Here is a 15552-nt window from a genome sequence, read left to right on the forward strand (position 1 = left end):
TCCAGTTGTTGGCGTGTTCAGCCGCTTATTTATTCCATTTCATCCTGAAAATGTAATCCTGATGCTATGCTGAAATAATCCAAAAATCACTCTGAAGCAGCCCTTAATCCTGCCTATTGACCGCGTTGAAAGCACCATGATATCAGTACGTACAGCAGATTATTGCCTGCAGCCCCTCAGATAGGGAATCCAGTTTCCCATTTCATGCTGTCTTGTTTTATTCTGAGTTATTTTACTGGAAAACTTTGGACAAACGCATGTGGCCTTCACATTTGTGTACCTGTGCTGAACAGCAACAAATCCTCAGTTTTAGCTTTTCTTATCAGTTTCATGCTTCTTTTCTTTGTTTCTGGTCCTTGAGAGCTACTATCCTGGAACTTTTAGATGCATCAGTTTTCCAACACGCCTGAATCAAATGGCTCGTTACCAGGCCTCTGCAGAGCTGAATGACATGTGGATGAGGGAATTCAGCCACTTGATTCAGGTGTGCTGGACAACAGACACATGCAAAACTTGCAGTTAGTAGCTCTCGAGGGCTGGACTTGGGCACCCTCGGAATCCAGACAATATTAAGCTGAAACATTCTTCACAATTCTTAAAATGATCCATTTTCTATTAGACATGAAAGAATATTTACAGAAACAAAAACTTAACTGATAACAAATATAAATGTGAGCTGCAGCCAACGCTTTGAATGGTGGATTGTCAACTTTATCCCCATGGGAACCAAAGTAAACAACTGTTAATGGAGATGTTAATGTTGTAAATCTCAAACTATCTCTGTTATAGTCTAACTGAAGCTGTAAGAGCGGTTTTCTGCTGTGGACATTTAGCCGTCCAGGTCTTAGGGATCTGAGGTATGCTGTGTTTGGGTTCCTGGTACCGCATCTTTCTATTGTTCAGTTTTACCAGCGACCTTCCCTCTAAGCTAACACCTTCGTGTTTTCACCCAGACAGCAGCTTAATTATCTGCCTGTGTACAAACCAACCAGCATTTAGCTTTGGTTCAGCTTTTGCACAGTGAAACATAAACCTGTTTTCTGAGTTAATGACAACTTAACAGTTACCCTTAATAACCATGTTTATAGTCTGACTAGTTACGGTGGCTCCTTGTTTAAGCTCACATCTTTTATTACAATCTTTAAGGAATTAGAGATGGAGGGGATTTAAATAACACAGATGCTTCAACAGCAATATTTATATTTTTACTGTGTAGTATTTTTAAATAAATGTAAATACAATCAAATGAAAAATGACAATACAGACAAATAAATAAATACAAGAATACAAATAGTAAAGTAAATAAACAAATTTAAATCAAATTATATAAAAAAAATTACAAATAAATAAACAAATAAAAGGCTCCTCACAGCAAGGAGGCTGCTGGTTCTAATATCTACTGTTGTTGCTGTGTGGAGTTAGCATTTTCTCCTTGCCTGTGAGGGTTCTGTCCAGGTTCTCCAGCTTTGCCCCACAATACAAAAACACACTTGTTGCTTAAAAAAAAGAAAAAAAAAATCCAGTGAGTTAAAATTCTCTGAATGTGAGTGGTTGTTTGCCTCCCTGTGTTGGCCCTGCCACGTAAACCCCGCCTCTTGTCTAGAAGCTGCTAAGGGGAAGCAAATTAACAAAGAACAAGCCCTGTTATTTCACACTGATTCTAACGTTGGGATGTTCTGACTGGCCACTGAATACACAGCTGTTGACCACATCCTACTTTTCAGTCTGAATAAAAAAACAAATTTGAGATGCAACAAGTACGAGGAGAGGATGGAGGAGAGGGCATTGACGAGCTGTGACCAAACAACCTTGTTAATTCACACAGAGCCAAACAGAAACAACACTCCTTTAATGACGCCTTAATCTGACATTGTCCCACATAATTCAGCTGCACTTATCTCCTCCAAACCAACGACTTCCATTATTTGGATAATTTCATGCTTGTCGCTGAACCTAAAGCCTTCAAATAATACATTAGTCCTAAAATACAATCCTTAAAATGAGCAGAAATAATCCAAAAATCACAGCAGCTTATAGCACTGAGCCAAGTTAAGGTGCACGCTGCTGTTTTCACACACACCTGTTTTCCCAGCATGCTTCCTGTGTATGCCCCCGTCCCCATCACGTTTGCAGCTCAGATTCATCTTTCTGGTCAGTTTATGAGGTAAAAAGTCAAATTAAGTGTCTTTTATTAAAAAAAAAACAAAAAAAAACAAAAACAAAAACATTTAAAACCACTGTCAGACAAGAATGAAGACAAGGAGAAAAAAACTATTCCACTAATTATTACACGGTGAAATCTCCTGCAACTGATATTTGATAAATTAAAAAAAAAAAAAAAAAAATATGTGTGTGTGTGTGTTTTAAAAAGATTTGGGGAGCATGACAATCAGTCAGATGAAGAATGAACTCTGATTGCATCAACAAAACCTGAAACTTAAAAGAAATACAAGATACAAGACTAAAACACTGGTCTGTGATTCACCGTGTGGTCCTGGTCCTCTAGCTGCTCTGCAGCGTCTACAAACTCATCAAAGTTTGGACACATAGGCAGCTGAAAAATCCCAGAGAGCCTTAAACGCCTCCCACCTGCAACTGCCTGGAACACCTGTGACTCCTCCCCACCAGCTCCAACATGTGCCACCCAGGACAGGCTTTTAGAGGCTGAGGAAGCCCAGGGAGTAGGCTCGAGTGCTGAAGATGCCTCATTACACCAAAGCAGAGCAGTTTTACAGATGCGGAAGCATCCTGACATAAAGTGATGCTGAAAAACTGATTATTTACGTCTACTATGTAATGCAGTTTTAGCTGGATGATCAAATACTCACTTAAAATGATCTGACTGATCCAAAACACAGCTGTCAGCGTGCTGACTGGGTCGGTGACCAAATATCTCCTGCCTTGGCCTCAGTTTACTGACTACTGTTACATTTTAAATAGAATTTAAAACCATTTTTAATAACTTACAAAACACACCTCACACCATCCTACTTTGTTTCATATAGACTAATAGATCTTTGCTCCCAGACTTAAGAATCTCTCAGTCCAGAACAGAACATATATATATATATATATATATATATATATATATACATATTAGGGGTGTCAAGAGATTTTTAATAAGATTTGACACAGCTTACAAGTTCATTAATCAATTCATTAATTTGTGACTATGTCTTAAAGCTGTCTGTTTTTACTACCAACAGAAAGAGCAAACCAATGCTTACTTGGGTTTTTCTTCACTTCCTTACATTAGATGATCACTTTAGGTGTAATAATCAGTTCAATATTTCATAAAATCTAGACCTGTGCCCCCCCTGGTCAGTGCTCCTGCCTGGCCCCCCATCAGAACTTTTCTAGGCCCGCCCCTGCATAGCTGAAGTACAAATCCTGTCTACCACCAGCAGCTACTGTGTTCAAGAAGGTCCTGCCAAAAACAATACTTTCAGGTAAATATGAGGGTATGAACCATGTTTCCTCTTTCTCAGCTGAACCATAACCAAATGCAACAAGAGAGAAAAGCCGATCAGCTGATCACTGACAGCCGTCATGATTCACGGAACATGAGAGGAGAGGGAGGAAGCAGCTGCTGCACAAACATGGAGATGACCAGAGATCAGAGCAGACATGTTGGTACAAAACGCAGGATAAGTTTTAAAAAATAAAATACGGAAAAGTGCGGGTGTGGAACCCTCTCACCTGGAAAAGAGTTGTGTTAATACACCCCCATTCTCGTCAGAGGCGACGTCCATGGGTTGCTTCATTAATGCTGAGTTTATTCTCAAATCCATCTATAGAGTCAGCCAGCTCATCTTTTCCATCGAGCCTCTCCACGTCCCGCCGTCATACCGGATAAATGACGGATGTATGGGGCTTGTCATGCCGCGCGTGCGTTAATTGTGTTAAAAATGTTAAAAATGTTAAAGCAATTAATTCCATAAATTAGTTAACGCCGCTAACACGTTTCTTTTGACAGCCCTAACAAAGTGGGGGCTCGTCCTGGAGTCCCTTTTATTTCCTGTGTTACTGTGAGTACTGTTTGCATGGAGCAGGACTTTGATCAGGATGGCTACGTCCTTCAGTGTGGAACGGCTTCTTGTGGTTCATGACTGTTGCTGCAAGGCTGATGTCATGCAGATTGCAGATCATTTCAATCTGATGATCCCAAAACACATTGATTCAGCATACACTCAGGACAAGGCGTCAGCAAACACACACACACACACATACATGGCGATGGCAAAACAAAAAAGGGACTGGCAGATACGTTTTTGTTAGAAACGAAATGAGTTAAGGATTACTGCACATTTTGGCATTCAAAAGGTTTCAAGTGAAAATAAAAGCCCTCCTTCCCAACTAGTAGGCACTGCGCATGTTAAAACGCTACGATCGTATTAAATCTGTTTCCATGTCAGCTGGAGCCTCCGATCAGATTGATTTCAATCATATAAAGGAAATATTTGTCCATGTAAACGTAGCTCGTGTCGCTGCTAGTGTTCATGTTCCTGACTCTGAGCTGCATAACCCTGAGTGTGTGTTAGTGTGTCACGTTATTTCTGCAGAACCGTTTGTCTGACTAAATATAGCACCTCCAAATGCAGTCAGATCGATAAGGGAACAAACATCTGCTTCCTTCCTCCTGCAAGTAAATGAATAAATAAAATAAAAAAGCTGCTCCCATCTGTCAGACTCACCTTTGTCACACAACAGCAGCTTCAGGATATAAACGGAGACATTCTCAGTTTAACAGGGATTAAGATCTGCTGCTGTTAGAATATTTCTTCATCCTGAAGGAGGTCATTTAATGTTATAAGCAGTCCAGGTTTTATGTATCGGGACATGATAATGAGCTCATCTGGTCCTCATCAGGTCTTAAAGTCAAACCAACCTCAGATGAACCACAACATTTTTATCATTTCCTGATACATTAAAGCTTTGTTTGTCACATGACTGTTTGTTCTCATACATAATGAGTTACTAAAATCAATTCAGATGTGTAATGCGGAGTCTAAGTGAACATCAGTGAAGCAGGAAGTGTGTTTTCACAGGAAACAGCAGAACAGCTGCAGCTCTGTCAGATAATGGAGAACAAAGCCCACATTTAAACAAATTTCTTTTACATGAATAGAAATTAGTCTCAAATCATCATGCATTTATCAGCAGGGAAAAAACCTACACTCATTCTGATGGCTTCTGTGGTGTGTGTTGTTTCTGTTCATGCTTGGACCACGAGGGTGTTACGTGACGTCACGAGTTTCAGAGAAGATTTGAAAAATGGCGGCAGCCACTCAGAACGGGACTGTGGCGGATATGTTTTTGTTAGAAACTGAAAGATTAAAGGATTATTAAGCATTTCAAAAGGTTAAAAAATCATGTCTTCTTCCAAGCTAGTACGCACTGTTAAAAACGCTACGATCATATTAAATCTGTCCATCATGTAAACACAACTGATCCATCTCTTTATCCAGCATCCATGTAAACGTGTCAGCTGGAAGATGAAGTATTTTTCCATGTAGGAATGCAGAGCACACTGACCGCCATCTGAAACATGCTCATCTCACAGCATTAAATAAGACGGGATGAAAGTTGAAATGTGTTTGAGCAGGAAAACTAAGTAATGCCTCATCTGATTCCCAGGACAGGTTGCAAGGGGGTCTATAGTCGGTCCTTGAAGGCCGCAGTCCTGCAGGTTTTCAATGTTTCTCTGCTCCAACACACCTGACTTAAATTAAATGGATCTAACATCCTGTGAAATTCTGCACAATGACCCTTTAAATCTGACTCATGTATGTTGGAGCCAGGACACAATGAAATCCTGCATGTTTGTGGACTTCGAGGACCCCTTAAACAACACCCCTCATTTAATGTCACAGACTCTGAGACTGAAACCAGCATGTTGGACAGTTTTGTTTTAGTGTATCTGCCTCAGGATCAGCCTGACTTTACACTGAGAGGTCATGGCCCCTTTAGATGAATCAGTTTAATTTAGCTTTAACGAAGTCATCACAAAAAACTTTTACATAAACAGTCCAATTCAATCCAATTCACTCTGGTCCAATTCTAATCCAGTTTAAACAGATCCATCATATGATCCACATCAGTCCAGTTTATATCAACCGTGTTCATATAAACCAGTTTATAAAACTCATGAGGAGCTGCATCAGAACCAGGACAAAAACCCCTGAAACAGAACCTGGAAGAAAAACCTCACTTAGAACCAGAACCAGAAAGGAAAAACTTCAAACTGCCATCTTAAGGAGAGATACGACCTGGTCAGTTTTGAGATTTTGTTTTTGCATTTTTCCTCTTCTACATTTTTCCAGACTAGTGGCAAGAAAATGTCAGAAATAAAGTTCAGGTGTTTGCCAGTTGGGGGAGCGCAGCGCTGTGGTGGCTGTCGACACCCCGCTGTGCTTGGCATCGTCTTAAAGCTCTGCTCTACATCTCATCCAAATGTGACTGACTGGATCTGATGTGTTTAAATCCTGTTTTATAGGAAAAATATGTTGAATTTTACAATCCAAAAGTTTAAAGTATGTTTTCAAAAATTGAGTTTTTTCTCGTACTCTGGGTCAAAAATCCCAGCAGCCCTTACACACACCAGACTCTCCATTTAATTAATTTTTAACTGAAAGGTTTTTCTCATTCTCAGCCTGATTTATACAACCTTTAATTCCAAAAACACACTGAAAAGGGAGGTTTTTCTGGTTGTTGACAGTATTGCCTAAATTGTGAAGTGATAACTATGAGATATAAAAGATCCCCTCTGGAAAAAACTTTCACTCTAATATGTCAACAAAATACAAAAAGAACTGTAAACCCGCATTAATGCAGTGTTCAGAGATTTGCATGCCATTTAGTGGATTTTAGGCTATTTAAGACCTGGTTTGCATATTTAAACATAAAATTTAAGCAAACTTACAATACAAAAAATAATAGTCACAGTAGGTAATAAACCAGGACCAGGATAGTGTGTGGGGTGAGAACAGTACTGCCCTGCTCACCTGCAGAATCTTACCTTAACGCTGCAGACACACACTTCTGCCTTTATTAGTATTGTTTCTATTAGTCCCCATAACAAGTAACCACAGGAAAAAAAATATGATCTAGTCATTTACGAAGGATCCAGATGACATTTGATCAGTTTTTAGAAGCAACAGTTCATTTGAGCTTCATTTGGGTTTTCCGGTAGAATAATAACGAAGCCAGGAAGCAGATAATCTGTGATGCTTCACAGAGAGCAGTAACGCAGCGACTGAGGAGGCGCGTGCACGTCTTACCTTTCCTGTGGAACACAGCATTGAGGAAGTCTTGGGCCTGTCTGTCCAGCCGGCTGATCCGAGATCGCTCCTGTTTGAAGTCCTCACACTCTGACAGCACGTGGCTGCCTCCACCGTTTTCCACACTGTGCTCCTGCACACACAAGATGAGAGGCATGTCAGAAACATCACGCCACATGTAACACAACACGTTCAGGTTTAAGATTTAAGATGGAACACGAAGGAGAGAACACATTAATCCTGTTTTAGCCACACTGCACTGGTTGCCTGTTCTTTTTAGAGTTCATTTTAAAATTCTTTTATTTGTTTTTAAATCTTTAAATGGCCCCCCACTACCTCTCTGAGCTGCTTCACATGTACTCCCCCTCCCAGTCCCTTCGGTCACGGATCAGCTGCTCCTGGAGGTGCCGAGGATGCCGAGGAAGCTCAGAAGGGACCGAGCTTTGTCTGTGGCGGGACCAGAGCTGTGGAACTCTGCCACTGCAGGTCAGACCGGCTTCATCACTGTTTTAAATCCCTTCTAAAGACCCACGTCTTTTCATTGGCATTTCACCTGGTATGAGTTTGCTTTATTGCTTGTATGGTTTTTATTTTTGTATTGTTTTAATGATTTTTAATGATTTTATTGTTTTGTCTTTTATTTAATGTTTTGCTGCTTTTACTATATTATGTTCAACACTTTGTTCAGTAGCTGCTGTCGTAAAGTGCTTTATAAATAAAGTTGGCTTGGCTATATGTCTGTTTGTTCTGTGGTTTGAAAAATGGTCGACTCTTCTGCAACTTAAAGCTGAACTTAGTGATTTTTTTTAGCTCATTTGCAGCTGGTTTATTGCAACTTCCCTGTTTTTTTTTTATCAGGGCTGTAGTAATGAAAAGGTAGAACTCACTTTGAAGTCATTTATTAAATAACTCAAATTTTCATAGTTTACCTATTGATTATATCTTTTTCTTTGTCCTTGTCTTGACCAGTTTAACCTCTTCAAAACCCCCTGTACAGGAAGCAGCAAGAGGTCCTACAGAACAGAAGATGTTTGCAGACACCAGGAAGCAGCAATGCTAACATGTAGCATACCAACATGACGAGGAGAAACTCAGCTAAAAGACTCCACCAAGCACTGGCATCCAAACCAAACAGTTCAAACCCCAAGCAGTTATATGGGAATGTAGGAAAACCAGGAGAACATCTCTGTCCACTTTAGAACTTCTGCTAATTTCTCCACTTCACACAAACCACACAAACAAGGTGCATGACAGCAGAGACTCTGCTGGTTACACAGACGTCTGTCTCATCACTGTGGGACAGAAACTCTGGAGCTAGCAGCCAGAATCAGAAATCATGTCTTACTTGGTGAAAAGTTTGATTCCAGCTCTAAAAACTCTGCTAACATGTTCTCCGATGACTCTGCCTTAGTTTGAAATGAACCGTGAAGGTCCTGCTGGTTTCCATGGAGATGAAGGAGGTTTTATAGAGAAGGAGAAACTCTTCCTATCATAGACTATCTTGGTCTTCACTTCTTTCTGGACCCTCATGGTGTTTCTAAGGTGAATGTGGGGCTATCCCTGGATCCTCCTGACTCTGACCATTCATAGAATTACTTTACTCATTTCTAGGATTACTTTACTTATTCCTAGGATTACAGTAACACCTACAGAAGCTGTTCCTCAGGTCGGAGTCTGACATCACACTGGACAGAGGAAATCAGTGACGTGCGGTCAGGAGAGGCAGTTGAGGCACTGCCTCACCTGTCATGATAAAGTAAAAAACATACAATAAATATTAATATTTTCCACTGATCTGTGTTAAAAATGCATTTTCAGTATGACTCTAACACGTTTTTGACAGTTTATTCAGTAAAAATTGCCAAATTTGAGTATTTCCAGTGCAGAAAACCGGGTGGAGGCACGGGCGAGCTGTGCCTCAGCTCTGACTGGACCATCCAATACAAACTGGGTTTGGGTGGATGACACGTTTTCTGTTCCTCAGCATATTGCCAATGTGAACTTTACAGAAATATTTGTTGTACACCATGACTCTCTACAGTCTGTGTAATGTATTTAATGTATTTGTGAGAGAAATATTCCCGTTTATCGTACAATAAAGTGCAGAGAAAAGTCAGCAGGTGAGGCAAACAGTACTCTGCCTCACCTCAAGGGGTTGGCAACACTCACACACCGTGTTGGTGTGTGAGTGTTGCCAACTTCGTAACCTTTTTTTTGTTTGTTTTTTTAAGTGACTAGCGACTTTTTCAGTATTGGAGACTTTTGTAGACTGACGTATATGAAAGTAGTTTATTCTTTTCAGTGAGGAGGGGGTGCTGCTGTCCAAAAGCAACCAGAAGAGGCTTCATGCAGCAGCAGCAGCTGCATTCAGAGCAGGCGATGACCACCTGTTTCATGACCAGGCTGAAAATGAAACGTTCAAAGCTGCTGCAGGAGGATCTCAGGCTGGCCTACCGTCAGATATTAATGTCTATTAATGAAGAGTGTGGAGGAAAACAAGAGTTTTGAAATGTTGCAGCCTCCTTTTAAGAAAACAACCTACACTTAATAAAATTAAACTAGAATAAAAGAAAATACTAACCAAAGAATTTGTTTTATTTTTATTAGTTTTGCCTTTTTAAAAATTTCATCTTGTCTTTTCGTCCATTTTTGCCTTTCCCATGACATTCCTCTCCACAGCAACTCCATGTACCAGGTTATAATGCACATTAGATGATGTCATTTAGCGACTTTTAGGATGCCAGTAGCTACTTTTCTCACTGGAGTGTTAGTAACAGTGGGTGTGTGAGTGTAATTGAAAGAGGAATGCTGATAGGGTATGAAGCATTACCAGTTGCATGCTGTTGAATTAATATTGAAATAAGATGCTCTTTTCAGTTCTTACAATTGTAAATCAGTGCCTCACCAACCATAAACTTCACCGCACGTCACTGGAGGAAATTTTCATCAAACAGACACAGCCAAATATAGGAATTCCTGGGAATAACTGGGAATGACTGCAAATGGCTGGGAAAGACTAGGAATGACTGGGAATGGGAATTGTGCCTCTGAATCAGAGAAACAACAACCCGAATATGTTGTCAGAAAAGTGTGTTGCCACTGTGTGTGTGTGCTGTACAGCCCCGCACTTCTTTTCTTTATTTTAACCCCCAGCCTTCTCGCTGCTGGTGGTCAGATCAATTAATCAATGGTTACTGCACACTGAAGCTCTTACGGCATTTCATCAATGTTTAGCAACAGTGAAGAGAACATTCAAACCTTAATAAATGAGGGAAAAGTAACACATGCATAAGAATGAGAAGAAGAAAACAGTCACAGGCTCTGCACATGTTGCAGACTGAGCAACAAGCATTATTTCTACTAAAGAGATAAAAATCCTCCGCACAAAATCTCCTGCTGATTCCTGTTTGATTCATTTTCTCTGCTACTGATTCAGATTTTGTTGTTTGTCTCTTTGGGGTTTTTCAGTGATAACTGCACAACATGCATGACCAACTCTGACATACCAAGCACTGTTAGCATGAGCGTATTAGCACCAGAGGCAGATGGAGGGTTGATGGAGGAGGGAGGAGGTGAGGGGTGAAGCAGCATGGAGGAGGAGGGGACAGATGGATGACCTTGTAGGTCTGGGGTCAAGTTAAAGAATAACAAGCAACAATCGATGAGTGGGGGAGGGACCACCCCCTCCTAACTTCCTTCCCCTCTTTTGCTCCTTCATACCTTGTTTCACAGAGATGTTAAAACAGATGTTGCTGATGAACCATAACAAAAACCATTTTATCCCACTTCTAACCAAAAACAGAGTTTAACAGAGTCCATTCAAGCTCTGAAAGTCATTTTTGTGGGTTAAAAACAACTTTTTCCTCAGAAGTTCCAGTCAAACCATTTTTTATTACAGATATTCTCCAAACGATCATAAAATGATCATTAAATTAGTAAAAATGATATTTTTAAGACCAAATTACAGTTTTACTGGATGAGGAAAAAGAATCAGCATAAAGCTGATTCTGATTCTGTATCAGGATGACAAGCGGGAAACAAGTGTCTTTCAAAAAGGATTGATCATCAGGGCCCAGGTTGCAGCTTCAGTCACAAAGAGGCTCAACTAGCTGATGATTCAATAGGAACAGTGACTGAAGTGTCATCTACATTTAGATATATGGGGAAACATCAAAGTGGGTGAGGTGAAAGCCTTTTGAAGTGTTTTGCATTGTTACATTGTAGAAGCATACTATGCAGTTTGATTTTTATGTGTTGATGTACTTGGAATTTAAGTTGTCAGTTAAATGAATGACAATGTAAACAACTGATATTGCTCATCTAAACTGGGTGCAATTTGAAATATATTCATAAAATACCATGCACTGTTATGTTATTATAATTACCAGAATATATAAAGTGATCATCTAATATATATAATATTATAATATATTCTTTTCTGTACCATACATTGCACTTTGGGTTATTTTTGTTGGTGGAGATAAATCTGATGTTGCCTTTCACATCTTAAATATCTGTGAAATGGCTGACCTAGACTGACTGTTCAGGTGTCTTGATTTATGTTCAAAATGGACAAAAGTTAAAGCAGTGGTAGTCCATATGTGCATATGCTGTTCTGCATTTACAAAATAGAATACAGTCTATTGGCTCTTTAAGTATGTTGTTGTAATTTCTTTATGTAGAATGAGTTCACTGGACTCCAACATCCTCCACAGCCACCAGATCTCAGTCCAGTAGAGCAGCTTTGGGATGTGGTGGAACGGGAGATTCTCATCATGGATGCAGCCGACAAACCTGCAGCAACTGTGTGATGCTGTCATGTTAATATGGAGAAAACCTCCGAGGAAGGTTTCCACCACCTGCTTCATCTATCACACCAAGAATTAAAGTAGTTCTGGAGGAAAAAGGGGTCCAACCTGGCACTAGCAAGGTGGTCTTTATAAAGTGGACGGTGAATGTAGTTATATGTGTCAGAGTCTCTAATTTTCACTCGTGTGCCAAATTTCTTTTATGAGCTAAATCAAGGGCAACGATGGCTGGAAAACATAAAGAAAACAAAACAAAAAACAAAACAAAAAAAAACAAAAACAAGCAGAACAACAAGAGACACAAAGATGAGAAGATTTCCAAACAGGAACTGAACATGATGTTTGAGGCACGAATCACCTGTTACAGTCAGCATATCTGCTGCCAAGCTTCTCAGCATCTCTAACATCTCTCTATCATCCTGCAGAACAATGGCAGTGAAAACGCCACACGTTTTAAGATTTATATTTTTTCATAGTTCTCTTCTCATATTTTATTAAAAAGACTTCAGAATTTTACTTTGAGCCTGAAATGAAATAATCTTCCAACAACTTAAGACATCATTTCTACATCCAATTAATATACATGGACAGTTTAAAGAAGTTCTCAGTACATCAGACAGAGGTGCAGGGCCAATAAAACAGCCAGCAATAAGGTAAAAAAGAGGGGTCGCCTGTACTCACAAATTATTTATTAACCCACTTTGCTTTGATCCACGTTGGACCTTCATCAGGTCAAAAGTTTGATGGATGGGAAACACACCCATATTTATACACTCCAACAGTGGAGCCAGGCCCAGTCTCAAACTCCAAAACACTCAGAGATAAACCTTCAAAAAACATTAACCCTCCCATCCAACATGTTAAACTGGTGGTTACCGGTTCAAACTGGTTCACTTTCTGACTGAACTGGACCTGTTCATTTCCCCTGTGAAGCAACTAGACATGATGTTTCCTGTAAATCGATGCTGACATAAATAAAATGAGTTCAGCATGCATTGATTGATTCTTTGTGAGATATTAAATGATTATTTTTTTATCTTCTGGTGGATAAAATTTGTAAAGTGCATCCTGAATGACTTCTACACAGACCTACCTGGATTTAACTAAGCTTGCAGGTAAAAGTCTCCCACTGGATAATTCCTGCAGGATGATAAAATTCATTTGCAACAAGTTTTTATCTTAAACAACCGTGTGGAAAGACACATCCTGTGGTTGTGTAAAAGATGTTAGTCTGTTTCAGAAGGGTTAGATCATCGGCATCAAGCAGAGAAAACATCTAAGGAGAAGCAGAAACTACTAGAACTGGGTTCAGAACTGTCCAACACGTCATTAAAAACTTGAAGGATAGTGGGGAACAACTGTCTTCCAGGAAGAAATGTGGCCAGAAGAACATCCTGAATGATGGTGATCGGTGATCAATTAAACGTTTGGTGAAATCAGATGGAAGAAAAACAGCAGTAGAACTTAGGTCAATGTTTGATAGTGAAAGTTAGAACATTTCATAAACAACATGAAGGGACTCAAGGGACTGAACAGCTGTGTAGCCATAAGAAAACCACTAATCAGTGAGGCTAACCAGAGAAAAAGGCTTCAGTTTGCTAGGAAGCATAAAGACTGATGAGTCCAGATTTACCCTGTTCCAGAGTGATGGAGCATCAGGGTAAGAAAAGAAGCAGAAGTGGTGCAGCCATCATGCCTAGTGCTACTGTACAAGCCTGTGTCTGTGATCTGGGGTTGCTTCTGTTGGTCAGGTCTACGTTCAGGTCAACGTTCAGAATCATAATGTGTCCAAAGAATGAGGTCAGCTGATACCTGAATATACTGACTGAGCAGGTTCTTCCATCTTCCCTGAAGGCACGGCCATTATCAAAGATGACAGTGCCAGGATTTATGGGGCTCAGATTGTAAACGAGTGGTCCAGGGAACAGGAGACATCATTTTCACCATCATTTGTGCAGGAGGGCTGACTCTCCCATCATCAGTACCAGATCTTGGTGAAAAATTAATGAAACGCTGGAGGGAAATGCATGTTGTGACCTTGCAGAAGCTTATTAAGACGATGCAACAGAGAAGGCTGCTGGAATCACAGATAAAAGAGGTTCAACAACATATTAGTGTAACTTTTTTTTATATACGTGACATTTACCAGCAGATGTGGAACACACTGTGGGACCATGTGGAAGATGGGGATGGAACCAACAACCTTCTGATTATGAACAATGACTCCACTTCCCAAGCAGTTTAACTGTATATTATCTGTTTCCTGTAGTTTCTCTGTTGTGAAAGTGGTTTTAGTAAAATAAGAGGGTGAGATTAGTGAGTGGACAGAATTAATCATCAATGATCTTAGTCCTCAGATCATCTTCAAACTTTCCTTCCTGATAAACAGGTCTGGCTTGGTAACCCTGATACATCCTCTATTTCTGTTGCTAAAGACCGAGGCTGCTGGGCGACGTCCCATGATGCACTGGGCTCCTCTCTGCTCTCTTTACTCTCCATGTAGAAATATCTGACATTGTTGTTCATTCATTTGTGTTTCTCTTCTTCTTTCTCAGCGGTAATCCCTGGATTAGAGTTCTGCTGCTGGGTGATCCCTCTTTTCTGTCCGCTCCACTTCCAACTGGTCCAGGAAGATGGCCGTCCTTCCTGGTTCTGATGGAGGTTTTCTTTTTCTGGTCCTGGTTCTGATGGAGGTTTTCTTTTTCTGGTCCTGGTTCTGATGGAGGTTTTCTTTTTCTGGTTCTGGTTCTGATGGAGGTTTTCTTTTTCTGGTTCTGGTTCTGATGTAGGTTTTCTTTTTCTGGTTCTGGTTCTGATGGAGGTTTTCTTTTTCTGGTCCTGGTTCTGATGGAGGTTTTCTTTTTCTGGTTCTGGTTCTGATGGAGGTTTTCTTTTTCTGGTCCTGGTTCTGATGGAGGTTTTCTTTTTCTGGTTCTGGTTCTGATGGAGGTTTTCTTTTTCTGGTCCTGGTTCTGATGGAGGTTTTCTTTTTCTGGTCCTGGTTCTGATGGAGGTTTTCTTTTTCTGGTTCTGGTTCTGATGGAGGTTTTCTTTTTCTGGTTCTGGTTCTGATGGAGGTTTTCTTTTTCTGGTTCTGGTTCTAATGGAGGTTTTCTTTTTCTGGTTCTGGTTCTGATGGAGGTTTTCTTTTTCTGGTCCTGGTTCTGATGGAGGTTTTCTTTTTCTGGTTCTGGTTCTGATGGAGGTTTTCTTTTTCTGGTTCTGGTTCTGATGGAGGTTTTCTTTTTCTGGTCCTGGTTCTGATGGAGGTTTTCTTTTTCTGGTCCTGGTTCTGATGGAGGTTTTCTTTTTCTGGTTCTGGTTCTGATGGAGGTTTTCTTTTTCTGGTCCTGGTTCTGATGGAGGTTTTCTTTTTCTGGTCCTGGTTCTGATGGAGGTTTTCTTTTTCTGGTTCTGGTTCTGATGGAGGTTTTCTTTTTCTGGTTCTGGTTCTGATGTAGGTT

General features: G+C 40.2%; 1 protein-coding gene across 1 annotated transcript in view; it reads right to left on the bottom strand.

Moving 5' to 3' along the window:
* The window catches only part of lcor (ligand dependent nuclear receptor corepressor), an 84164-nt gene that overhangs the window by 10580 nt on the left and 58032 nt on the right, over positions 1–15552 (bottom strand). The window contains exon 4 of the mRNA XM_041984248.1: positions 7281–7413. Within this exon, the coding sequence (XP_041840182.1) occupies positions 7281–7413 (133 nt within the window). The remainder of the gene's footprint in view (positions 1–7280; positions 7414–15552) is intronic.

The sequence above is a fragment of the Melanotaenia boesemani genome, chromosome 4 (assembly GCF_017639745.1).
Source record: "Melanotaenia boesemani isolate fMelBoe1 chromosome 4, fMelBoe1.pri, whole genome shotgun sequence".
Lineage (NCBI taxonomy): Eukaryota > Metazoa > Chordata > Actinopteri > Atheriniformes > Melanotaeniidae > Melanotaenia > Melanotaenia boesemani.